This window comes from Pelecanus crispus, chromosome 7 (assembly GCF_030463565.1).
Source record: "Pelecanus crispus isolate bPelCri1 chromosome 7, bPelCri1.pri, whole genome shotgun sequence".
NCBI lineage: Eukaryota > Metazoa > Chordata > Aves > Pelecaniformes > Pelecanidae > Pelecanus > Pelecanus crispus.
The window spans coordinates 11,238,263-11,265,097 of record NC_134649.1 but is presented as its reverse complement, the minus strand read 5'-3'; the positions used below and the strand labels follow the sequence as shown (position 1 = coordinate 11,265,097).

At 39.0% G+C, this 26,835-nt stretch overlaps 1 protein-coding gene across 2 annotated transcripts in view; it reads left to right on the top strand.

Annotated features, from left to right (window-relative positions):
- Positions 1–26,835, top strand: part of ADAMTSL3 (ADAMTS like 3) — a 188,917-nt gene that overhangs the window by 22,758 nt on the left and 139,324 nt on the right. For both annotated transcript variants that reach the window (XM_075713979.1, XM_075713978.1), the window contains exon 3: positions 10,285–10,404. In XM_075713979.1, the coding sequence (XP_075570094.1) occupies positions 10,285–10,404 (120 nt within the window). The remainder of the gene's footprint in view (positions 1–10,284; positions 10,405–26,835) is intronic.

Genomic DNA, 26,835 nt, shown 5'->3' with positions numbered 1-26,835 from the left:
TGCTTCATGTTAGCTTTTAGGAGGCTTCCCATTTGGATGGAACTCTTGGTTACCTGGGAGCATTCACACCTTTCTTGTACCCTTTCTTTAGCATTATTAGAAGAATTATCCAGTCTGGATACTGGGGAAGGGGATGAGAAGGAAGTAATTTATTAGAAAAGGGTGATGTTGCCCTTGCAAGCCTACTGGGTGCTATTTATCTCACTAGTAAAGGATTAGACACCTGCAGCCCATAGCCTGCTACAGCCTCTCACTCATGTCATGTGGTCAGCTATCATAAAATTTTTTTGTTATTGCTGAATAATCCTAAGGTGTACGTTAATGCATGGCCTGCCAAAGCTAGTAAGGTGTCTTACTTGCCTGTCCATGATAGAGGCTCCTACTGCTCAATGAAGGAATTACACCATATCCTTTCTCATTTCATTTTGTTCTTTCTTTTACTCCTTAAGCAATGTGAATCTTCATTCAGTGCACATGTTGATTTGTTGGGCTTTATAATTCCACTGCGTCTCATAGTGATCCTACATAGCCTTTCATATGCTCCTTTCTTGCCTTTTGTAAGTAAATCTGCTGTTCCTCAAAGATTATGCTTCCAGTCTCCTCCAGTATGTTACTGGAGCTGCAATTGTGTCCATAGATACACAAGCAAGATTGTCTGTTTCCTGCAAATGAGCCCGCAGCTTGTCAGTTTAACAAAAAAATTATTTCATCACGTGGTGTTCATGGTAAAGGACACTTTAACAAAACTTTAAAAAAATATTACAGATTATCCTGGTTTCTTTGCTAAGGATCCTGGCAGCACTTTTGTAGCATGTTTTTTCTGTGGAGATCATAAGGACCCTTAGAAACCTTCAATGAATAAGAGATAAATAGAGTTCCATGAGAACATGCTCCAATAATGCTGAAAGGACTTGACTTATGACAAGAATTTAACCAATTATTAGGTTACAAAATAAAGAATAAAAGGAGTGTTTTGTTTGGAATAGTGGAACACATGGTGAAAGAAGGGATAAGAAAAATCTCTTTAAAGACCTCACTCACCTACGTCTGTCTTGCTTTCAAGACTTTAAAAAAAGGTTTTAATGCAATAGTATTTTCTGTCTCATTTCCAGTTTTTTTAACAAGATGTTCCTTCCCTTTCACTGTTTTAGGCACAGAGGAGAGTTCTTTGAGAGGGTTTTAGTAAAGCTTCAATCTTTAAAAAAAAAAAAAAAAAAAAAGTTTAAACATCCCCCAACCACTCCCCCTACCCCCAAAGCACCAAGTCTCAGAGAATGTGCAGGTAGAATCTTCTTTCACCGTTTAAAGCTGCTGTTAGAATTTCACGCTATTGTAAGACAGTGCTTTATTTAAGATAAATTGCTGAAGAAGACCTTTATATAAAACACACAAACAAGTAAAGAAACAGAAGAACGCGATGGAGCAGTCAGGCTGTGCATACAGGAGATCTGAGTTCAAGAATGCATTCCTTTCCCTCCATCCAGCAGGTACAGTCCCTCCTCACCGTACTGCCAGCTCCTCTCAGCCTTTCAACACTGATGCTACTGGCATACTTAATGCGGCTTCTCAGCACCTATGAGGAGACAGAAAGTAGACATCCCACTATGCTGGGAATATAAGTAGTATCACCACTGTGGCAGGAAATCAGAGGACAGGGATTAAAATTACTGGGTTTTTTTGTTATCTGGTTTCTTCTCTTCCTACTGGTAAATCCATGTCTTTGCAAGCCTTTTTTGTTGTTCTTAAAAATAAGCTTGTACACTTCGTATGTGAAACTCTACTCAGTGGTAATCGTAATACACAGATTTTATAGTATATGTTTTATCCATATACTATAAAATTGCTTTTATGTTGGCTCTAAATATTTTTGTGCCCATTCCCCCAAGGCTAAACTAAAGACTTAGGGAAATAATTGGGCGTTGCATATTTTGAAAGCAGAATCTGATCCATAGTCACTAACTTTATGACAGTAATTGGAAATGAACTGCTCTTGGGTCATCTCATCTGAGTGCTGTGTTTTTCACCTTGGCTCTTATTTATGCAAAGCTAGAGAGAATTGAGTATCTAGTGTTATTCATAGTCCTAATAGTAAGTGTTATATTGCAAGGGGTATTTTCCTGCTGTAGATGTATTTGGGCCCTGGTTCTGTAAGGATGTCGGTGGGAACTTTGCCATTGATATCACTGGGAGCAACTTCAGTCTGCTAGTGCAGCTCATTTAAAAGCAAATATTAGGCACATCAAATCAATCCTTTGGAAAGAAGGCAGAGTCTGCCTAACACAGAGTTTAGAAGCAGCTTCATCGGAAGAAGGAAAACTCTAGGGTTCATATTTCTTTTGGAAATATGAAACAGAGTTGATATTTAAGCTGGGTTTTGAAACTAAATGAGATTTTGGCTAAATAATACTGCAGCCTTTCAGTGAAAAGTTTAATCTTTTAGCCAGACCATAGCAAGAGAAAACATAAGTAGTTGTTGATAAATATCCAAAAGCTTAATCACTAATATACATTTTAGAAGGTACAGAAAAAGATTTTCAAAATTTATTGATCGTAGTCTGCAGCCCAAGCTATGCCAAAGAAAATGTATTTATTTTTAATCAAGAAAAATTTTGGTAGAAATGTCCTTTTGAAAAGACTGAAAGATAGTATCTTAATTTTAAACCAAAATGATCTCCGTTATCCTTCTTGTGCTCAGTGTTGGCTTTAAGTTGTACAAAGTCACAGCATGAAAAAAGCTTTAGACTGAGCACTATTGTTTTGATGACATGATCTTAAGTACATTCAGGTCAGTGGAATGACTCCTGGTGCTTGAATGGCCGCAGGATGGGCTCGGTTTGAGTAGCAGAGACGATGTCGGCAGTTGCGTTCTTGCAGCTGTGAATATGATTGTAGTTATAGCTGAAATTCAGTTTTCAGTAGTACACACTGTTCAAGTAATAGCTGAACTTTCAGTTTCTAAGTTGCTTGCTGACAGCATTTTACTGTGTCATAAATAGGTGGCTTGTGCAAAATACTTTTGAATTGTCTATTGCTTATCTTCGTATGTATCTTCAACTTAATGCTGCACATTTTCCCAAGCTTGTTTTATTTTTACATCTTCTAAACAGGTCTCAAATGAGAGGAGAGGAAAAATCATTAGATTTGGGCTTAAATCACACAGGTCTGAAGTCTGCCTTCAACTAATACAGAGCATGCGCCACGGAAAAACAATCCTTGAGTGACACACTTGCGTTCTGTCCCGGGGAGAACTTTTGGTTCAGTCTTTCAGGTTGTCTCGTCTCACTTGTGACTTCCCTGATGAAATCTGACAGTTGTGTTCAGTGTTTCAGGGTTCTTTTATGAAGAAGTGTTTGGCTTTCATCAGTTCAGCTGAGTCCTTTTTCTTTTTTTAGAAGAAATGACATTTATAGTTTAATTCTGGTTTGAAATGCTGGCCTCTTAGTTTAGTATTAATAATTAAATAATTGGCCTGGTCTCCAGAAATGCTGAGCTGCTGGCAGCTTCTTTGGAAACTCAGTTCACTTGCAGGGTCTTTAAATGTTTCAGAGTGTCTAGCATTAGGAAGTTATTTTTGTAAATTTTGGCTGTGACAAAAGCTAATCTGAGTCTTACTAGATATTTATTCATCAGGATTGCTTGCTCTGGAGATATCTGAAGTTCTGAACTGTTAATGTGCCTTTGTTTATCTGCTAAGACACTTCATGTTGTGATGAAGCTGGAGTGCTGTGCTCTATCTAACATTTTTGTGCTGGAGTCCTTGAAAATCCATTAAACTGAACTGCTACTTAGCTGGTATATTACTTCCCTGGGGCATAAATCATATGCTACAGCAGCTTTGTAGACAGATATTTAACTTGAATTAAATTGGAAGGCACACATTTTGGTATATGATTGCACTTTCCATGCATATTAATCAGACAAACATGTGTTTACAAGTCATTAAGAATGCAGATAGGTTTTTTTTTACTTTATCTGCTTTTCCCATCTTTGTCCCTAAAACAGTGATTTTGGAAACTAACACTCCCAAGACCCTGCCCAATTTTCCCCTTCCAACAAGAACTAATAAAAAAGCCACAAAACTATGGGAAGCAAACTGCCTTCACTGTGCTGGTCTTTTTTTATGGAATTTACTTTGGGCAGGATAGTGCAGTTGTGCGTAACTATAAAGCTTTAGGTGACTGGACCTTTATCTTTTGTCTGTTCCTCTTTTTAAAAGCAAGATATTCAGGCAGTTTCAGGAATAGTGTGGTATTTTGTCATCTTTAGCATTTAAAATAGATAATTTTGAAGTTTTCATCTTCTTCATTACACAAAACAGTTTGTTCTCATTATGCTCCCAATTTTAGCAAGTATGCAGGCTTAGTTAGGGGATGACTGACTTAAGTCTAGGTAATGCTGATTTGCATTAAGAAGTGTACACAAGAGCATAGTTCTTATTTTTCTCTTAATGTGGTTCTTGATGCCAAGAACCTCTAAAATTAAAAATTCCTCTGTACCTGAAAGATTCGTGTTTTATTTCTAATTATGTTGAAGTCATTCCTTTGAGACATTCCATCTCTGTTTTCTCATCTTCTTGACCTTCACAACTCAGACTTAGCAGAAAGCTCACTTTCTAAAGCTGCTGCTGTTGATATATAAATAGCGAACAATTACTTTCTAGTCTCCTGGTGGCTATGATTAAATAGAATAATGGCATGTTATTATGAGGTTCAGTTGAACTTTGTCATAGCCTTTGTATCAAATGATCCACAAGAATTGTAGACTAAACTACATTTTTTAATTTATCTGAAATTACAATAACAGTTTGAATCCTTGGATGAAATTGTTAATCTGTACCTTGGAAGGAATGACCAATGATTAATATTTGTAATTTTTAGTCATAGGGAAACTCTACATTTAGCAACTGCTCTGATTTGATAATTACAAGTGAGTTGCATGGTAATAGTTAATATGAATCCTAAGTATCAAGGAAAAAAAAACCAGTTAAAGTAGTTTGCGTTGTGTAGTCATTTCAGAGTGTGTCAACATAGAATCATAGAATCATTTAGGTTGGAAAAGACTTTTAAGATCATCCAGTCCAACCATTAACCTAACATTACCAAATCCACCACTAAACCAATCAAGGGTAGAGTAGCAATTTCATGTTTCCTGGCTTGGGGGCTGGATTATTTATAATGAAAGTAAAAACTAGGAATCATTAAGATTGGAAAGGACCTCTAAGATCATCATTCCAATCATCAACCCAACACCATCATGCCCACTAAACCATGTCCCCAAGAGCCACGGCTACCCATTTTTTGAACACTTCCAGGGATGGTGACTCCACCACCTCTCTGGGCAGCCTGTTCCAATGCTTGACTACTTTTTCCGTGAAGAAATTTCTCCTAATATCCAATCCAAACCTCCCCTGGCACAGCTTGAGGCCATTTCCTCTCATCCTATCGCTAACTACTTGGGAGAAGAGACCAACACAGGATTCCTTTTGGGTCAAACTGAACAAGATGTGCCCCAGCAGCACGCCTACTGTGCTTCAGTCACCAAGAGATACTCAGTCCATGGGACTGACTAGATCTAGTTTAAAATAAGCCACTCTCCTTCAAATATGCTTTGTGTGTGCATTTGGTCCTGCACACCATTTTTATCTGCTGATTCAGTCCTACTCAGCCATGCTACTTGCTAGTGTCAGCACTGGCTGGGAAGCACTCGGTAATCATCCCCATTACTTTCAGTAATAAAATAAAATATAAAATCCCCCAAACCAGCAACTTCAACTCGGGCAGATGCTTCTAGTTAGAGTAGTATACAGAGCAATGAAACAGGACAGCAGTAAAAATGACAACATGCAACTCTCAGTGGAGGGAGATCTAAAAACCAGAGGCTTGGATATAAGCTATTCATTTTGTCTTCTGCAACTGAAAGTGGAAGAGCAATTTAGTCTTTAAGCATCAGGTGGGGAGCGATGAGTGAGGAAGCAATCACAACATGAGATCAAAGCTGTAGTCAGAGCATAACCTTTTGAATAAGAACAGTACCATTTTACACTTCCCAGAATCTACATACATTATCTGCTTATCAAGATAGTTATCCTTGATCACATAGGTAGAATGCTGTAGCATGAAAGACCTTATTTTCTTCAGTTTCTGACTAATAAGTTACATGTTCTGATTAACCGATACCTAGAAAGATTGTTTCAAACACCAATCTGTTTCCAACTTTTAAATTTTCTTCTTTGTCAGTATGGTGGTACACACTTCCTTGCTACCTGATACATTAATTTCAATGGGTTTTATGCAGTCATTATTATTATATCTGATTTGGCTACATTATCACCTGCTGCTGTCTTCATATGCTTAAGATGATCATAAAAGCTAGTTTAAAATGCCTGTTCTAAATCTTAAGTGTACTTGTAATTTGACACATTTAACTTAAAGCTATTAATATTAAACTGGCCATTAAACAGTCTTAAAACACTAGCATGAAATGTAATTGTTTTCTGAAACTTGCACTTGCAGTCTTTAGTTTAAAATGTGAATTTATATTGGATTAGCTAAGTCATTCAGAGATGATCCCAAATATACTATAAACCGACAGACTGTTGAAATTTGAATTACGTTTAAGCCAAAGTGCCCATAGAAATATAAAAGCCTCACAAGGAACATTGGTAGATTCCTCAGTGGGGAATAAAGTAGACTAAGTGGAAACAGTATGTTTTGTGTTCAGTACAAGGTATGAATCAAAGTGCATTGGACACATGCAGCTTATTTGAAGGTACATATATCTAGAAAGAAAAAATGTTTTTCTGCTACTTTGATGAGTTGATACAAAAGAGGTTTTGAGCATTTGAAGCTTTCTTTTTTTTTTTTTAATGGGGTTGATTTGGGTTGTTTATCAGCTGTAATACTTGGCTTCAACATTGGTTTGCCATGACAACTCATAGTTAATTAAATGCTTTGCTGCATTCTTCCTTACTTTAGTTATACTAGGTAGGTAGCAGTACCTATTGCTGTAGTTAGATCAGTTTCCATTGTAACCTCCTATGTAACCTTATAAAACATTCATCTTTTACATTGAATTTTTCCATGCTCGGAAGCCAGATTTTGCTTGCCTTAATCTAGCAAGCATTCTTCTACTTCTCTGGTGGCTAGCTGCTCATTAGCTTTTAATCTGAAAATTGAATGTGTGAGAGAAGCCCTTAGTTTTTAATGTAATTTATTAAATTGTTATTTCAGCTTCAAATGTTGGCATCTTTATATTCAAAGCATAATACTGATGAACATCCAAAGACTTTCTATTTTAAATGTTTAGCTACATATCCTACTGACAAATTTGTTTATGGGAAATTAGGCAACAGCGTGATATATACATTTATCCAAGAAGTGTGGTGGAGTAATTTGGATTCTTTTCTGTCTGTAAATTGGGCAACTCTTTTAAAAATAATGTTATAAATTGCTAGCACTTAACACTATTCTATTCCGATGTATTTTACAGATATAAACTCAACTTTACAATACACCATTAATATAGGTCAGTTGAAGTTGTAATTGTTTTACACCCGGGGAAACTGAGGTAGAAATATTAAGTGCTTTAACCCAGGCCACTTAAGATTTAGAATCCTTATCTCTTATCCATTAGTCCTGTGCTGAAATCATAGGATTACATCATTGCCATATTGCCTCACATAGGATCCATCGATAGCCCATTGAAACCAGTGGGGAAAAATGCCAGATTATGTCAACCAGTTTCATTTCTGGGTTATAGTTAACATGTCAAGGTTTGCAACGGCTGCAGCCAGCTTGGATTCAGCATGAAGCATAACTGTGGACCTCTCTTGGTTGTTTTATGGGGAAACTATTGTTATCAAATGTAGATTTATTCTCCATATTTTATGATTTAATTCTGTATAAATAAAGTCAGTTGGCTAAAGCGTACAACTGAGACCACTGCTATAATAGGCTTTATAGGAATGTCGTGATAACATGATGTGAACATGAATTACTCTTATGCAAGTCTCGTGAAAAAATCCTCTTTAAAACCTTGTTCAGTCTTGCATGTTAAAATATGACCTTTTACCCTAGTCTAGACATGTCCTTTGCAAGCTATTTCTAGTTTATATGAGGATTGCTTGATTTAAAACAAGTATGTTAATCTAATGCTGTCATGAATGATGGTGTTTATGGTCTGAGAAGCTGACAGCTTCTTCTTTGCAGAATGGAGTAAGCAAAAACAATGTAAGCTTCTCCACACTCATACTGTGAATGACATGTCATCTGCTTTTTATGAGACAAGTTGTGAGCTCCAGAAAGTGAACTTACTGCAAGAGAGAAACTGCACAAGGTCTTGCCTTCCTTTTCCACCACAAACTGGTTAAATTACGTAGATTAATTCTGAAATCTCTAGTTATCTGGTGCTGAGATTACACACCTATGTTTGGTGCAGTTCTAGCCAACAGTCTGGAAACTGGTCAATGGCAACTGCTAGCTTTCATGTAAAATTACTATGTATATGTCAAAACATAACAGACAGTTGGATTAAATCCTATGTATTAAGTTGGCTCATTGGGAAGTGCCCAGCAGTAACTTGTACATTTCAGATGTTTTCTTCCCTGAAAGGTTTCAGCCTTCTGGAAGGTAATTTTCACCTCCTTGCCCTTTCCACTCTCCCCCTACCACAGCTGGGCTCAATATTCTACATTCAAAAGATGATTGCATATTTTCTCTAGTATGCAAACCAATTAGCTTCTCAGGGTAGAGTTATGATGTAGTAGGAATAAGGACATAAGAGTCTGTGCAGTACATTTGCTATGTATCTGGGATGCTTTAGACTTACAATGCAATGACAGGGTATTCAACCAGCATGCGTTCAGCATATCTAGCACATTTCAGGTGTGTTATGGTGTCGTGGTTTAGCCCCAGCCAGCAACTAAGCACCACGCAGCCGCTCGCTCACTCCCCCTGCCCCAGTAGGATCGGGGAGAGAGTTGGAAGAGTGGGAGTGAGAAACACTCCTGGGTTGAGATAAGAACAGTTTAATAATTGAAATAAAATAAGGTAAAATAGTAGTAGTAATAATAACAATATAATAATAGTAATAATAATATACAAAGCAAGTGATGCACAATGTAATTGCTCACCACCCGCCGACCGATACCCAGACAGTTCCCGAGCAGCGATCGCTGCTCCCCGGCCAACGCCCCCCAGTTTCTATACTGAGCATGACGCCATATGGTATGGAATAGCCCTTTGGGCAGTTTGGATCAACTATTCTGGCTGTGCCCCCTCCCAGTTTCTTGTGCACCTGGCAGAGCATGGGAAGCTGAAAAGTCCTTGACTAGCATAAGCAGTACTTAGCAACAACTAAAATATCAGTGTGTTATCAGGATTATTCTCATCCGAAATCCAAAACACAGCACTGTGCCTGCTACTAGGAAGAAAATGAACTCTATCCCAGCCGAAACCAGGACATATGTTTACTGAACATGTATGGATCAGTTAAGCAAAAGCCATTTGTCTAATGAGGGCCCAGGTGTCAGACAGCCCAGCTGGATATACTGACTCTGATTCTGACAGAATTAGCTCCTCTGTAGCTCAAAATGGGCCCTTCTTCCTCTCCCACTCTGTTCGCAAATGTTCTTCACCAATTGTGAATAGCGTACAGAACTAATATGGACCACTGCCTGGTGTTCCCTCCAGCCATTCCCTGCTCCCTTCTGATTTCTTCTTTGGAGTAATATCTTCCTGCAGGATAAGAAAGTAATTCACCATGCCATGGTTTCATAGGTTACTCTACTTTGAGGAGGCTGGACTAGATGAGCTCTCAAGATGTCTTCCAAGCTGAGTTATTCGATGATTCTATGTATTTGTATCTTCCTGTAAGAATAGATATACTGTATTTAACCATAAGCCCATTATCTGCAGCAGCCAGTAACTGTCTAGTGAAGTGTATAAAGAAAAAGAAAGTAGCTTAATGTTGCTTTTCCAGGGTGATTTTCACAGTGTCTTTCAGCAGTGATGGTTGATAACCCAGAGATGGTATCTTTTTGTTTAATAGATGATTCTGCTATTGAGGCATCTTGTCTGGTTTTGGACCCATGCAAGCATTTGGCATGTCCTTGTCACAGACCTCTGTAGCAAAGTATCCACCCAGAAATAATGTGCCAGAAAACATATAACTTTTTTTTTTTTCCAGAAGTCCGTGTCTAGTCTTTCTGATTATATGCATAATTTTTTTAAAATTTTGACTTGTGTTTGTGGTAGCTGTAATGTGACCTTTCTGAATCTCTTACAGACAAGAGCAGAGCAATCCCAAGGTGCATACTTCTTGCCTGAGTTTGCACTTTCTCCACAGGGGAGCTTTCTTGAGGATACCACGGGGGAACAATTCCTCACTTACCGTTACGATGACCAGGTCAGTATGCCATATGTGAAAATGATAGAGATTCTCACGTTCACGTATCTCTGAGATATAGATTACTGTGAAACAAATTAAGATACAAAGATTGTGTTATATTTTGAAGACACATCAAATTTATAGCAAATTGAATGATAACACACTATACGAAATGAAAATTAAGGCACTTAATTGTAGAAATAATAGATCAAAACCACTTATGGAAAATATTGATAGGATGTAGTAGAGACGAAAGCAACAATGTTTTAGTTTTTGATAGATGTTTATAGTTGGTTCTGTAAAATGTGTAGAATTAGAGGTGGTTGTCCTTTCTGTGAATTGTTTGACCTATCCTAAATTGTTTTATTTCATAGATAAATCAGTATAAGGCAGATCTGGCATTTCCCAGCTTATGAAAAGTCAGCACATTTATTAGTTCATGACGTTTTCAGAAGGGAAGGTTGAGTGAATTATAAAGAAACAAATGCAAAGTGTAATCATGGATGAAGCAGAGTGTTTGGAAAGCAACAAATTATGTATTTTAAAGTTAAAGATCTTTAATGCTTTCTCCAGACCCATAGAAACATTATATTAAACACGGAATATAGATACAAATGTAAAGAAGGCGACATAAAAGAAATGCTGTTAATCTTGGCAAAAGATCTAAAGTAAACCTAGGAAATGTGTGGCATGCTGTGGAAATTTACTCATAACACGATGTGTTCCAGAAGTCAATTGAACTTCACATCAAAACTGTCTGAATTACATTCATAGACACTTACAGTAAATTTCTTAATGTAAGAGGAGGGAATTTGTTAGGAAACACTCCTTGTAAAAGTGAGAGAAGAGCCAAATTTGCCCTGCAGTCACAAGCTATGGTTCTGTCAAGTGACTAGCAGCTTTATTTTGAAAGATGTTCTCCTTACAGGAGCTACTTTGAGAAAAATAGTTTGCTCATCATTACTCTAAAAAGAGAAGAACTGAGATGAGTCTATTAAAGCTTTAGACTGAGTATCTTTTTAGGAAGACAAAAGGAAGCAGAAAAGATACAATAGAAAGCATGCTGAGCTACTGTAAATTATTTTAATTTAGTTTAAAAATGTTTACAAAAATTCAGACTTTTCCTACCCTAGAGGGTCGTGGTTATCAACAGAAAAGGTACTTAGATTAGATGTCCTCTGGACCAAACACCTGGGAAAGCAATAACTTACAGGACAGTAAAATGCAGCTGCAACTCAGGCTGCATTTAATGACAGTACTTGAAAAACACTATAAAGGTTATACGCTTTGATCAAAATAGTTTCCATTAAATGGAGCACATTTTAGAGAAGATGCTAAATCAAATATAACAGAGGGATAGTCTGAGTCTTTGAATAGACTGCTTGGACTATGTGAATAGCATAGCTGATTAAAATAAAACCAAAATGACCCCCCCAAAAAAAACCCAAACCAAACCCAACCATCAAATACCAGCATAGCTCTATACAGAAGCCAGTTCCAAGCTCAATTCAATTTGATGGAAAGTTTTCCATTAATTCCATTGGGATCTGAATTGGATCTGGGATATGGTAAGATTCTGTTCTTTCACAATTGTGATTCAGCTTTGAAGCCTGCTCTTCCTAGACACTTAGTGAGCAGTATGAAATTAGGTTTGAATTGTTGGAACTGAAAATGGTGCTAAACCATCAGAATGTTGAAAACAAAAGCAACTGTATTAGTAGTAGCTTCTTTTGAAAGGAAATTCAGTCCTTAAGCATTATTTATTAAAAAATATAAATACATTGAATGCAAATGGGAACTGATCTATATCTCTAGTTTACCTTCCTCTGAGTAAACCAAGAATTCTTCGGTAAATAGAAAGATGATTCTCCTTAACTTTCTAGGACACTAATCATAGGATTGTAATAATGTACAGTTATAATTTACCTATGCTTTTGCTGAAATGTTCATACAAAACTCAATTTTATCACATGGTCAAACTGAGCCAGAAAACATGAATGAACTCTTTCATATGATGTTTACTCTATGAAGGAAGTCTTAAACTAGAGGGTGAAAATCCTTCATCAGGTAATTTCTTGAATTTTTGTAAGGTGGTATGGATAGGCTTGATATGTGGTAGTTGCGATAAGGATGTGCAGGTGAATAAAAAGAGAGGAGTGTTTGTACATTGAAAGGACATTTTTAATTACCTAATGTACCCAACACAGAAATGGAAGCAGTACAGGAAGGTTGCCACATAATAAAACAAAAAAAAGCAGTAGCGTCTTCTCACACACCTTACTTCATAGAATCATAGAACCGTTTAGGTTGGAAAAGACTTTTAAGATCATCCAGTCCAACCATTAACCTAACATTACCAAGTCCACCACTAAACCAATCAAGGGTAGAGTAGCAATTTCATGTTTCCTGGCTTGGGGGCTGGATTATTTATAATGAAAGTAAAAACTAGGAATCATTAAGATTGGAAAGGACCTCTAAGATCATCATTCCAATCATCAACCCAACACCATCATGCCCACTAAACCATGTCCCCAAGAGCCACGGCTACCCGTTTTTTGAACACTTCCAGGGATGGTGACTCCACCACCTCTCTGGGCAGCCTGTTCCAATGCTTGACTACTTTTTCCGTGAAGAAATTTCTCCTAATATCCAATCCAAACCTCCCCTGGCACAGCTTGAGGCCATTTCCTCTCATCCTATCGCTAACTACTTGGGAGAAGAGACTAACCCAGCTCGCTACAACCTCCTTTCAGGTAGTTGTAGGGAGCGATAAGGTCTCCCTTCAGCCTCCTCTTTTCTAGGCTAAACAACCTCAGTTCCCTCAGCCGCTCCTCATAAGACCTGTGCTCCAGACTCTTCACCAGCTTTGTTGCCCTTCTCTGAACACGCTCCAGCAACTCCATGTCTTTTTTGTATTGAGGGGCCCAAAACTGGACACAGTATTCCAGGTGTGGCCTCACCAGCACCGAGTACAGGGGGACAATCACTTCCCTGCTCCTGCTGGCCACGCTATTCCTGATACAAGCCAGGATGCTGTTGGCCTTCTTGGCCACTTGGGCACACTGCTGGCTCATGTTCAGCTGGCTGTCAGCCAGCATCCCCAGGTCCTTTTCGGCCAGGCAGCTTTCCAGCCACTCTTCCCCAAGCCTGTAGCGTTGCATGGGGTTATTGTGACTGAAGTGCAGGACCCGGCACTTGGCCTTGTTAAGCCTCATACAGTTGGCCTCGGCCCATCGGTCCAGCCTGTCCAGGTGCCTCTGCAGGGCCATCCTACCCTCGAGCAGATCGACACTCCCGCCCAGTTTGGTGTCATCTGCAAACTTGCCGAGGGTGCACTCAATCCCCTCATCCAGATCGTTGATAAAGATATTAAACAAGGCTGGCCCCAAAACTGAGCCCTGGGGAACACCGCTCATGACCGGCCACCAACTGGACTTAACTCCATTCACCACTACTCTCTGGGCTCGGCCACCCAACCAGTTTTTTACCCAGCGAAGACTACGCCCGTCCAAGCCATGAGCTGCCAGCTTCCCAAGGAGAATGCTATGGGAGACTGTGTCAAAGGCTTTGCTGAAGTCCAGGTAGATGATGTCCACAGCCTTTCCTTCATCCACCAGGCGGGTCACCAGGTCATAGAAGGAGATCAGGTTGGTCAAGCAGGACCTGCCTTTCATGAACCCATGCTGGCTAGGCCCGATCCCCCGGTTGACCTGCACATACCTGTTGAGTTCACTCAATATGAACCGCTCCATAATCTTCCCTGGCACCGAGGTCAGGCTGACAGGCCTGTAGTTCCCCGGGTCCTCCTTCTGGCCCTTCTTGTAGATGGCCATCACATTGGCAAGCCTCCAGTCATCAGGGACCTCCCCTGTTAACCAGGACTGCTGATAGATGATGGAAAGTGGCTTGGCGAGCTCCTCTGCCAGCTTCCTCAATACTCTTGGGTGGATCCCATCTGGCCCTATAGACTTGTGAGCATCCAGGTGGCGTAGCAGGTCATTAACTGCTTCCTCCTGGACTATGAGGACTCCATTCTGCTCCCTGTCCCTGTCTTGCAGCTCAGGGGGCTGAGTCCCCTGGGGATGACTGGTCTGGCTATTAAAGACTAAGGGAAAGAAGGCATTAAGTACCTCAGCCTTTTCTTCGTGCTTAGTGACAATGTTCCCCCCCCACATCCAGCAAAGGATGGAGATTCTCCTTGGCTCTCCTTTTATAGTTGATGTACTTATAAAAACATTTTTTATTATCTTTTACAACAGTGACCAGACTGAGTTCTAGCTGGGCTTTTGCTTTTCTAATTTCCTCCCTGCATGACCTAGCAATTCTTGTACTCTTCCTGAGTTGCCCGCCCCTTCATCCAAAGGTGATAGACTCTCCTTTTTTCCCTGAGTCCCCACAAAAGCTCCCTGTTCAGCCAGGCCGGTCGTCTTCCCTGCCAGTTGGGCTTACTGCACATGGGGACAGCCCGCTCCTGCGCCCTTAAGACTTCCTTCTTGAAGAAGGCCCAGCCTTCCTGGACCACTTTGCCTTTCAGGACTGCCTCCCAAGGGACTTTCCCAACCAGCGTCCTGAATAGGCCAAAGTCTGCCCTCTGGAAGTCCATGGTAACAGTTTTGCTGCCCCTCCTCTTTACATCACCAAGAATCAAGAACTCTATCATATCGTGGTCACTAAGCCCAAGATGGCCTCTGACCACGACATCTCCCACGAGTCCTTCTCTGTTTGTAAACAGCAGGTCAAGTGAGGCACCTCCCCTGGTAGGCTCACTTACCAGCTGCATGAGGAAGTTATCCTCCACACACTCTAGGAACTTCCTAGACTGTTGCTTCTCTGCTGTGTTGTATTTCCAGCAGATGTCCGGCAAGTTGAAGTCCCCCATGAGAACAAGGGCTAGCGATTGCGAGACTTCTGCCAGCTGCTTGTAGAACGCTTCATCTATCTCTACATCCTGGTTGGGTGGTCTATAGCAGACTCCCAACAGGACATCCGCCTTGTTGGCCTTCCCCCTCATCCTTACCCATAAGCACTCGACCTTATCATCACCACTGTCGAGCTCTGTACAGTCAAAACACTCCCTAACATACAGAGCCTCCCCACCGCCTCTCCTTCCATGCCTATCCCTTCTGAAGAGCTTATGGCCATCCAGTGCAGCACTCCAGTCATGAGAGTTGTCCCACCATGTTTCTATGATGGTGACTATGTCATAGCCATCCTGCTGCACAAGGGCTTCCAGCTCCTCCTGTTTGTTGCCCATGCTACGTGCATTGGTGTAGATGCAGTTGAGATGGGCTATCGACTTCAACCCCAATGTTGCCATGCCGCTCCTGGGCTCCTCACTAGCAAGCCTGTTTATATCTCCTTCCCCCTTTGAACCTAGTTTAAAGCCATTTCAATGAGTCCCACCAACTCATGGGCGAGAATCAATTCAATTCAATTTTATCAATTCACTTTCTATCCTGCCCCACTGTGAAGGGGTGCTGGCCTATGGGAAATACATTCCTTTCTTTTTCCCTGAACACCAGAATTGTCCTGTGGGCATCTGTACGAAGTCCTGGTGTTCCTGTACATCCTAAGTTACATCAATTTGGTTGAAAATTGGAAAAGTGAAATAACCTTGTGCACTTGACCCCAGCAAAATGAGATAGGTCTTATCTGATCTACTGTGAAGTTCATACCTCCATCTATATTCATGGAAGGAGGCAGAATAGATAAAATGGATGAGATGTACCTAAGACTGTGGCATGGTGGGTGGGAGAAGAGGGTGGGTCACAACCTCTGTTCTTTTGGCTAGCCAACAAGATGTCAAGACCTTTGCAAGAAAAGTGATCCTTCCGTATCTTCCCAAGAGTGCCCTTCCCCCTTGCACTGTTCCTCATATCCAGGCCAATAAAATTTCCAGTTTATTGGGATAGATGGATATTATTTTTATATAGCAGCAGCATCATCGTCATGATCCAAGATTAGTTTCCTTACATCCTCCAAACACAGGAATGTTTCAAAGGGGTTTTCTTTGGCTGTTGTGTATGATATTTTTCAAGCAGGGAGCCAGTTTAATCAGGATCATTCATTCCTTTGTTAGTAAGTAATCTCAGTAAAATAGAACTAGCTGTTACTTAAATATTCAGAAGTATTTGCTATCTGAAAAGACGAGCTTACAGTTTGAAATGGAAGATGAGTAAATATTAATGGGAACACACTGTACTCTCTTCTAGCCCAGCAATATTACATATGGATTCATGTTGTACATGCAAGATAGTACATTTTGTTCTGGTTTAATCTGGCAGAGCTGTTCTCTCATTTTTATACAGGATTGTGCTAACCCCTTTGCATATTCAGTTGCTATGTGTGTACTTAAGAATTATATGCAGATGAAATTCTTTGGCTAGATATTTTGAAAATTCAGTGAATATATCTTTTTTTTTTTTACCCCCTCTATGACTAGAGAAGAAAATACATTATTAAGACCTGATTAGATACTGCCCCCTTTATTCACTGAGGTGACAGCTGGACAGAATGGTGCATTATAGTTTTGACACATTTACTGCTTTATCTTCAGGGAAAAAGAGAAGCAGTGATTCAAAGCAAATACTTTTGAGGCTCCAAAGAACAGAAATGTAGAAATGTTTACATTGTGCATTTTCTTATAGCTCCTGCATTGTTCAGCAAGCTATGTCTTGCATCAGTGCATTGCATAGTGCATTTCTAAAATTCTACTGAGTCAATGTAATTTAAATCTAACTTAGTACCAAACAGATTTTGATGCATAGCCACAGACTTCATTTGCCATTAGAAATTTGAGACTGAAAAAACATGCCCTTCTCCTATCATTCTTGAATGAGTTTTAAAATAAATATATAAGTAGTAGCCCTTCCCCCAAATTTCAGATATAAGTTGAACCTTGTCATAAGGAATAGTTCCCTAGTTTTCTTTCTGATTTCTCTTGGCTTTTCACCTTTTACTCTACTACAAGGATATTTTTTTCTCTTCCAGAATACTACTAGTACTGGAAAGCTTTCTTGCAGAAATAAAATGTTCTTGTTTTCTGACACTTAAGGTAATGTTTCCAAGTATTAAAACCATTCCATATGACGGACCACCAACAAGGACAGCAGTGAAAACTTGGTTGGGCTGAATATGTTTGAAGTACCTTTCCACTTTGATTGGCTGGCTGAAAGAGACAGCTTTTCGGGGGGAGAAAAGGAAAGAAAAAAGAAAAAGAGGTTATCTTCTTTTAAGTAAGAAAACGTTTGCTTGATCAGTTAACTTTCTAGCTGATCTTGCTCCTTCTAAATGTCATGATGTTTACCACTTTAAACTCATAACAAGGACACCCTGATTCTGGAATTAGACATATGGCACTAAGTAGTCCAATCTTGGCAAAGAAATACAGCGTTTCTAAACAAATCTTTTTTCAAAAAAAAAAAAATGCAGTCAGGAGTACTGGTAAATATGGGCATCTTGAAACCACCCAACAAACAATTAAAATAATGAAAATCTGCACTTTCAGACTTGTGAGTGTTTAATGATGCAAGGTAAGATAGAAACCAGTGAGTCTGTTTTCAACTAGATGTGCAAGTTCTAATACACAGGCTGAGGCTGTTACAGTTCTTTTAATAACTCGCCTTTCTTTGGGTTTGCTAGAAAAGTCTGCTATAAAATGAATGCCAAAATTGGGACAGTAAATATTCTGATATATGCCATGTCCTCCACAAAGATAAATACTCTGGCTTGGTTTCTGCTTTTTCAGGGGGGGCGGGAAGAAGCACGGTATTTAAAGTGTTAATTAAAAAAAAAAAAAGGCAGTGAAACCCAGGATATGGACTTCAAAAATGAATGTAGAAATAAACTGATGGAACCTATTATTTCACCTTTATATTTGTAGTCAGCCAGCAATAAATGTTTGTGCTTGTTGTATAAGTTTTTTCATATCGTATGAAGTAAACTATTATGTGGACGGAAGTTGTCTTATCGATCCAGCTGGGCTGACAGCTGTTTTTCCCCAATTTCTCACCTGCTTTCCCCATTCCACTTGCTGATGATTGCCATCCTCCCTGGTCTGCCTGTGGAACTGTATGTGAATCACTGCCTGGTTTTGAGTATCAGCTGTTTGCTGACTTCTGCTCCTAGTCTGAGCCTTTTTATTCCATTGCCAACTAGTTTGCATGTAAACCACCAGTGAAATGGAGCTAGAAATTTTGGGGCTTGGAGATGAGTCATGTAGAGACAAACTTATTTCAAACTAACACATCAGTGAAGACAAACTCTAATCCTGAGAAGGGAGTAAGAGTTGTAGTTAGTGACATGCCTGCTGCCCAAGTACATAAAGCTCAAACACTCTCCTTTTGGGAAGGAGCCAGAAACTTGTGTTATACTGTGACGCGACATTTTTGTTGATACCCTGAAGAAGCACTCAGAACTGTTAAAAAGACTTAACATCTTGAATCTCAATGTCTAGCTCTTCATTTAAAGATTCTTTTTGGAATGAAAAAAGCTGTTCTCAAGTGGGCATAAGCTATTTCGGGTGTTTTTCTACAATGCAAATCTTCCACCAACAAACACTCCTGATGGTTTCATTTGTGTACTCTGGGAGTGAGCTGACAGACTTGATTTTGTCTAAGCACCCGAGGTGTAACTGCTAATATTTGGCTACCTGAATTTCAGTATTACCTTAGAAATATTTCTGTTCAGCTGAGTAAGGGACTGACCTTACAGTCCTTACTCGACCAATGTGCTGATATTAGAATAATGCATTCCACTGACGAATCCTGCAAGTAGTTCCATTCTCTTAGCTGGGGCATCTTGTGTAAGTAACAAATTATGAGGTCAGGTTTGTGATACTCCATACTAATCCTACAGATGATAATAAGGAGTTTTAAATCATGTTCAAAGAGTTTAGAGCCTTGTGCTTGTAAGGCTGTGTGAAGATAAAATGCATCATTTGTGGAAATTTAACTGAAGGTGATGTTAGGTGCTCCCTAATATTTTAAATTGTTTGCTTGTTTTTTGATACCTTTATTTTCTGTTTGCAGATTTAATTTGGACATCTATTTTTAAGATTTATTTTTTTTTTAAATATTACTTGGTTAAGGAAATTAGCTCTGTAATCAAGTGAAATGTGTTTCTGATTTGGAGTGGGAGGTGCAGAAAGGAGGCAGGGATTAAGAGCAAATGAAAACCACTTACAATTTCAGGCAAAACTACTCTTACAGAGATTGGTACTGCCTAAGTCAGTAGGCATGATCCTATTCAAACAGTACTTTTGCTTAGGCTAATTGCTTGCTGGACGTGTGAGACCAGTATATGCACAAGTAATTGTAGTATTAGTGATGTATTCTTGTGTGTGATAGATTGCTTGGTGTGGTGGGTTGACCTTGGCTGGGTGCCAGGTGCCACCAAGCCGCTCTATCACTCCCCTCCTCAGCAGCACAGGTAGGGAGAAAATGAGATGGAAAAGAACTCGTGGGTCAGGACAAAGGCAGTTTAATAGAACAGCAAAAGCAAAGAACGCGCATGGAAGTGAAAAGATAACAAAGATTTTATTCTCTACTTCCCATCAGCAGGCAATGGCCAGCCACTTTCCAGGAAGCAGGGCTTTGGTATGCGTAGCGGTTGCTCCGGAAGAGAAACATAAATAACGAATGCGCCCGGTTCCTGTCCTTTCTTTTAGCTTTTATTGCTGAGCTGACCTCATATGGTATGGAATATCCCTTTGGTCAGTTGGGGTCAGCTCTCCTGGCTATGCACCCTCCCGAGATCTTGCCCACCCCCAGCCTACTGGTGAGGGGGGGAGATGTTGGTGGGATAGCCTTGATGCTCAGCAGCAGCCACAACACTGGTGTGTTATCAACACCTTTCCAGCTCCCAATACAAAGCACAGCACTGTGAGGGCTGCTGTGGGGAAGATTAACTCCATCTCAGCCAGACCCAATACACTTAGTGAACTGAAAACTGTTTTAACATACTTTTGTTTATTGGCAAACCGAATGGGGAACTGGCACTTTTTAAAGCACCAACCAACATTTTAAGCTCAGAGTTTTGTTGTTTGGAGAAAATAGTGGAAGTGCTGCATGTGGTATACTTTTCTTTGTTCACTAAGAACTACAGACTTCCTTGTTTTGTTTGTATTACTGCATTAGTTGCAACCCTGCCAAAGATCTCTGCATGTAAATCATACTTACAGAAGCCTGTAGGTCTTTGCCTCATGCAGGATAAGTGACTTCACAGGGAATCTGTAATAATACAATTTCTGCAGAAAACACATTTTATATCATTTCAATTTGGCTCAAATACCTGCTATGAGGCTGTAATCCTATTCCACTAAGTTCTGTGGTAAAACTCACTGGCCTGGATCCTTAGTCCTTCCGTGGCTGTGATAATACTGGCCTCAGCAGCTGGCAGAGGATTCCCAGGTAGCAGAAGCAGTCCCTCGTTTGCAAATTCCTCCCCCAAAATGACTTCTCAAGGAAGAAAGGAGAATGGACATAAACTTTCAGGTGTTTCTGTTATTCTTGGTCCACTGGATGCTGGACAGATATTGAGGCTGGTCTAATGGGTGATAAAAGGCTATACAGGGATGCATAAAGCTTTGCTATATACCCCTGCTTGGAGTGGTGTTGAGAGCAGCTTGGATGCAGTATGTGACTGAGACCACTGACTTGAGTAGAAAGAAGATTCAGATTAGAGGAAATACCTATTTGTAGGGACTGAATGAGAAATAATCAGGAGTATCTTCTGCTAATGAAAACAGAACATACTTGTTAAAACACATTACTTTCCAATATACTTATTTTCTTCCTTTTTTCTTGGACATATCTTTGGAGCCACGATTATGTGTTTATTCAGCTTGGGGTTGGTCTATATCAAAACAAAAAACTTTAATATTAAAGTGCCTTGTTTTTATAGTGTCTCTGCCATGCACATTTTTCATAAAGGATTGAAGTTTTTTAACTCATGTTCAGTGTTTCATGTTCTGAGTGTTTTCAGTGTAGAGTTTTTCCAGATAAATTTTTCAGTTCCTAGCAATAGATTTAAGGTCTTCCCCCCCGACCCCCCTGCCCCCCGAAGCAGACAGAAGGCTATGTACTTGGGCAAATATTCTACTGTAAAGTCTTTGACTCAATTCTGCTACATTGAACTAGTAAAAAGACACCTGATGAAATGAATTAACAATATACAGACCAGACATTAATTTGACATTCTTTACTGGAGAACAATGATTAAATTGTGAGAGATTGATACAATGTAATGTGAATTTACCACTGACCTCCTCATGGCCCCACTGCACCCCCAGTAGTTGGCACATGTACTTATCCAAGAATTTTGACATTGATAAAGGCTTAGCTTCAGACTTCTAAATTAAGACTGAAAGGTCTGGAGGTAGCATAAATGATCCCATGCTTACGCAGCTCTGATGCACCACTGCTATCATCTATCAGTAAGAGTTCACTGAGATACGGTAGAGAAGTACTTCTAAATCAAAAAGATATATTTCAAGTACTGTAGGAAACACAACGCTTGGAACTGGAAAGCCATTCTTCAGATTGTACATGGAAGAGAGGATGTTTTAGGCTGATAAAGCCCAATGGTGAATTAATTAATCAAAGAACTATGCCTTTCCACTGGTCTCAGTCAAGACCAGAACAGATTGTATTTAGTTTTTCAAGAATATAGGTGAATTTATTGAACTTCTCAAGCTGTTCAGAACTTTTAAGTTTTGCACAAATGAGAAGACAAAATTGTTGTATTGCTGAATTTTTCATGAAGGATAAATGTGATAAATTGGGTTTTTTTCTTTTGTGCTGCTTCTGCCACAGGTAATATTAAAAGACCCATGAGAGTTTATAGCAGCTTCTCTCTGTTAACACAGAAAGCCTTAGTGCAAAAATAAAAGAAACTTTAGTTTATACTGGCTCTGAAATAATGCTGAGTAAAATGCTTGCTTGTTGAAATGGATCATTCTATGTAAGGTGTTTCTGATATTATTCTATTGTTTTGTAAGGTAGTGGGTCATTTAAATGGAATTTACATTGTGGAGCATGTGGATAAGATCTCTCATCCTTGACAGTCATCCTTTCAGGCCTGGAAAACAGATTTATAGTACAGGTTGGATGTCACAATGACCTTTTTAGTGGAGATATACTTCAACCTAAATCTCTTCCAATTTGATGCCACTAATATGGAAGACGCAGTGAAAAGCCTTCTTTTAAAAATCTGCATATCTTGGCTTTGTTTCTAGAAATAGTTAAAATGGTGCTTGATATCCTTAGCACTTGTGTAATGAACCAGCCTTGGGACAGTTAAAGAACAATCTCTTTACCACTTCAAACAGTTACTTCACTTCACACTATTTCAAAATAACTGTCAGCGCTGCCAGAAAACCGAATTTATTTCTACTGACTATTAGACTTCAAAAGCTATTTGCTCACAAGGAGGAAAATTACATACATTAATTACCAATTTTGGCAGTAACAGCAAAAATGGTGAATGTAGGTTCTTGAGAGGATCACTGCTGACAACTGTATTTATTATTTTCAGAGCTTAGAAAGTGTAACAGGTTGTGATACTGTAAGATCTGAAGCATTTTAATGCTCCTAATGTGAAACAAACTGTACCAAGCTTCACAACACACATTAGTAATGTGCTGTTGAGATAATGACAAAATAAGGGGACTGTCTCTTCTATTCCCCAGCTTTCAGCAACTGTCTTTTCTGATATCTAATTCAATAAAAGTGTGTTTATGCGATGTAGTCAAGTGATCCAGCTGCAGCATGGCCAGGAAGGGCAGGAGCTCTTTAGTGACTGGACGCTAAATCTTTATGCTGTTTTATAAACAACTGTCTCAGTTTGCGAAGGGGAGTTATGCCCTTGTTACTTGGTTATGTTATGAGAGTGATAAGGTAATGATTGATGAAAAGAAAGAAGGGCAAACATCTCTGAACAGAGGAAAATGCTGTTATTCACTGTTTTTGTTACAGAAACCAGAACTGATTTGCAGGGCAGGTCGTAGGATGGGCAAGAATGATTGAGCTTCAGGATCAGAACAAGGCTAGGTAGAAGAAATAATATAAAGAAATAATAGCTTCACAATCAGTTTGACTTTAAAAAAAAAAAAAAAAAGGAGAGGAGTACATGCAGATTTCGGAGATGCAAGTAGCTGTAATCCCCAGTTAAGCATCCTGGTACAGTGTGTTTCAAGTGTCAGGTTGGATGCGTAGCTTCCCACCAGCGCTGCTGCTGAGCCTAGCCTTGGCGGCTTATCAGCACTTGACTTAGGGGTACAGAAGGTGACTATGGTTTTCAGTAACAGAACTGGGAGAGTGTTTTGCATTAAAATAAAATTTAAAAAATGTATATGGTATTTGATATTCATTCTTTCATGTTATGAAAGCTCAGTGATTTTTTTTTTTTCTTCTCCCTCTGTTTTATGTATGGAAGTTACTTGCTTTTCTGTTTGGGCCATAGCCTAAAAAATATTGCTTATTTTCTAATCCCTTTAAATCATTACCCTCAGGAAGCCACTGAAGCTTTGGGTGCAACTTCCAGTATGGAGGATGTCCTGAGAATGTCAATAGATCTTTTTGCATGTCTGAAACTATTTGCAGAAATAAATGCTTGCATGTGATTTGAGGCAATGGTTGAAGGTGCTCAATGCTGTGGTTGAGTGTTTAGTGTGGTCTTCGGTAAAGAGTAATGCTATACTTGAACATTAGCCTTCAGTACTTTATGTACTTGACACAAATTGTAGCTCCCACATTTTGTGGAATGATTGGCAAATCAAACATTCCTTTTCCTTCCCTGGTTTTTTTTTTCCCCCACTTTCCTATAGACAGGCAACTGTTAAGCTGATTCATGGTCTAGAAGGAGTGGCAGTCAGACCTCTGAGAACTGGAAACAATCTGGACTTTTTTTAATACTCTGAGACTATTGGACTTGACCTCTTGCCACTTGAGCCAGTGTAATCTAGCTTTATAAAAATATCCTATTGCTAGTAAATTATTTTTATTTGTGTTACCATGCTACAAGATAAAGTATATTAGTGCTGTGATGGTATAAGCCTTTATTCAGTTAACAATTTTATGTTGTATAGGATAAAAAAGACTTTAAAAAAGGCACAAAACCTTTAGCTGATTTGCCGGTTCATGAAGCAGACTAGAGTATTTGCACATGGGTGAGGCAAATTAGTAGTAATATGCTGCTGTATGATATGGGATGTTTTTGTAGCTTTTAAAATAACCCTCGGGAGATGGTTGCAATTGTAAATACAAGATGATATGTTCTCCTTTACCTGATTATTTAGGCTTTGGTCCAAAAATCATAGTAATTTCAATAGACTTTGGATCAGGCCTTCATTTTTTTAATGCAAAAGAGATTTGCCATTGATTTCAGGCACATTGGATTCAGGTACCCCAGAAGAAATACCGTAGAGTGTTAGACTAAAGCATTACTGGAAAATGGCATAGATGCTACAAAGCACAAGCATCACTGCAGCATCAGTCTTCTGCAGAGAGACAAGTTCAATGTTTTTTTCAAATCTGGTGTCAAAAAGATGGGCGAAGACTTTCTGTACAGTAAACTTTGTTAATTTGAAACAGCTGCTGACAGATTTGGTAAGGATCACAGTTTTCTGTGACTTATACAAGCAAACCTATTCACACACCATGAATGCTGAAATGAATTCTGTTTTTAAAATATTTGATCTGTTTCATTAATTATACCGTACTCAAATCGCATGACAAAATGTCGACAAAATGTGGTTTAGTACTGCACTCTTGTGCCCCATTGTTGCTAAAAATATGCACATTTGCTTAAATGTGTAGCATGTAGGTCAATGATCTTCCTTTGTCTAAATGTTATGGTTTTATACGGTAAAAATCTGAAGAAACAAGCTGTGCTCTTTCAGACAGCTCATGTAATGCCTCATAACATCAATACAACATATCATGGCAAAATACCTCTTTTTGTTATACTGTTTGAAAAAACTTGAAATATTACTTACAATTTTACTTACAAGAAATGCAGTGCATCGGCTTGAATGTTTTTTTTTTTTTTTTTTGATGTGGCTAATAGCTGATGTAAAATATGTTCAATATACAGACTATAAACCATGAAATTTTACCACCTTTGAGTGCTGGCTTCAGTGGTAACTACTTGCATTAGGGTAATATTGCATTCTAATGTATGAATCAGAATTATAGCCCTCGTACTTAAATAAAACTTAGGGAACTTTTAAACTTGCCTTGCTCTTTTTTATTCCATTTGAAAAAAAATTTGTTCTTTTTGCAGATATTTTTATACTTTACAATGAACTTGCCAGTTAATGTTCATTCTTCTCCTGCTCCTTCAATATTGAGGCTATAGGGTAGTCTGTTTTTCTCATATTTTCAGCTTTGCATTCTAATGAATGTGAGGCAAAGAAAAGCAGGGTGAAAATATTTCTTATGAATAGTCCTTTTTCTATGCAGTTGACTTCCTTTTAAAGAAGACTATTGCCCAAAAATTCATTTTTAAAAGGGTGTCTTTAGAGTCTCAAAAGAGCTTGCCATCCTACAAAGATGTAATTGTAATTGAAATGGTCTCCTGTACTTTGCTATATGAGAGACCAAGGCCCTGCATACTGAAGGGAGGTTTTGCTGGCAGCACCATGAACTCTTTCTGAGAATTGGTTCTACGTATGTTTGTTAATATTTTGGTGAGTGGGGACAGAAAATTTGGAACACTGTCTAGAGTAGATAGGACAGATGACCTCTCTTGCACAGACCTTACAGTCTAGGGCCCAAACACTTATGCACATGCATAACTTAATTCTTGTGAGGACTCCCATCTACGTCAGTGAACTATCCACTTAAGTAAAGATGCACATGTGCAAAAGTGTTGGCAGGATCAGGGCCTCGTTTCCAGCCCTGTTCTTTGAAATTCCATGCTTAAACTCCTGTAAGACCCCAAAGAGAGAGCACCTCTTGGGAAGGTCTGAACATCTCCTGTTCATATTGCTGTGAGTGGAAGTTGAAATCATTTGTGTAATATGATGGGGCCAACAGGTCTTTCTCTTTCATAGCTCAGATGTGTACTGATTTAAGAACTCCCATTACTGCAACGTTGTCATAAAGCTTACCATGAATTGCAATCAGTCTAGTTTATATTTTAGTATTACTTTTTCTTAAATGAGGGACTTGAAACCATTTTTGCAGATTGACGACATCAGAAGATTTTCCAACTTAATGAAAAAATCCAAATGACTGCGTAATATTTTCAAAGAACAGACTGATGGAGGCTGGCCTGTTGTCAGAAAAATAGTATATGAATTAACTTTGCTATGTTATGATTTAATTTAAAATTAACTTACAGTTTGTTGACAACATTCATATTTCATAGGATAGGTGTAGGGTGCAAGTTTTCTGTATTTCCTACCATGAAGAAAAAAAAAACATTAACTCTGACATCTGTTTTTAG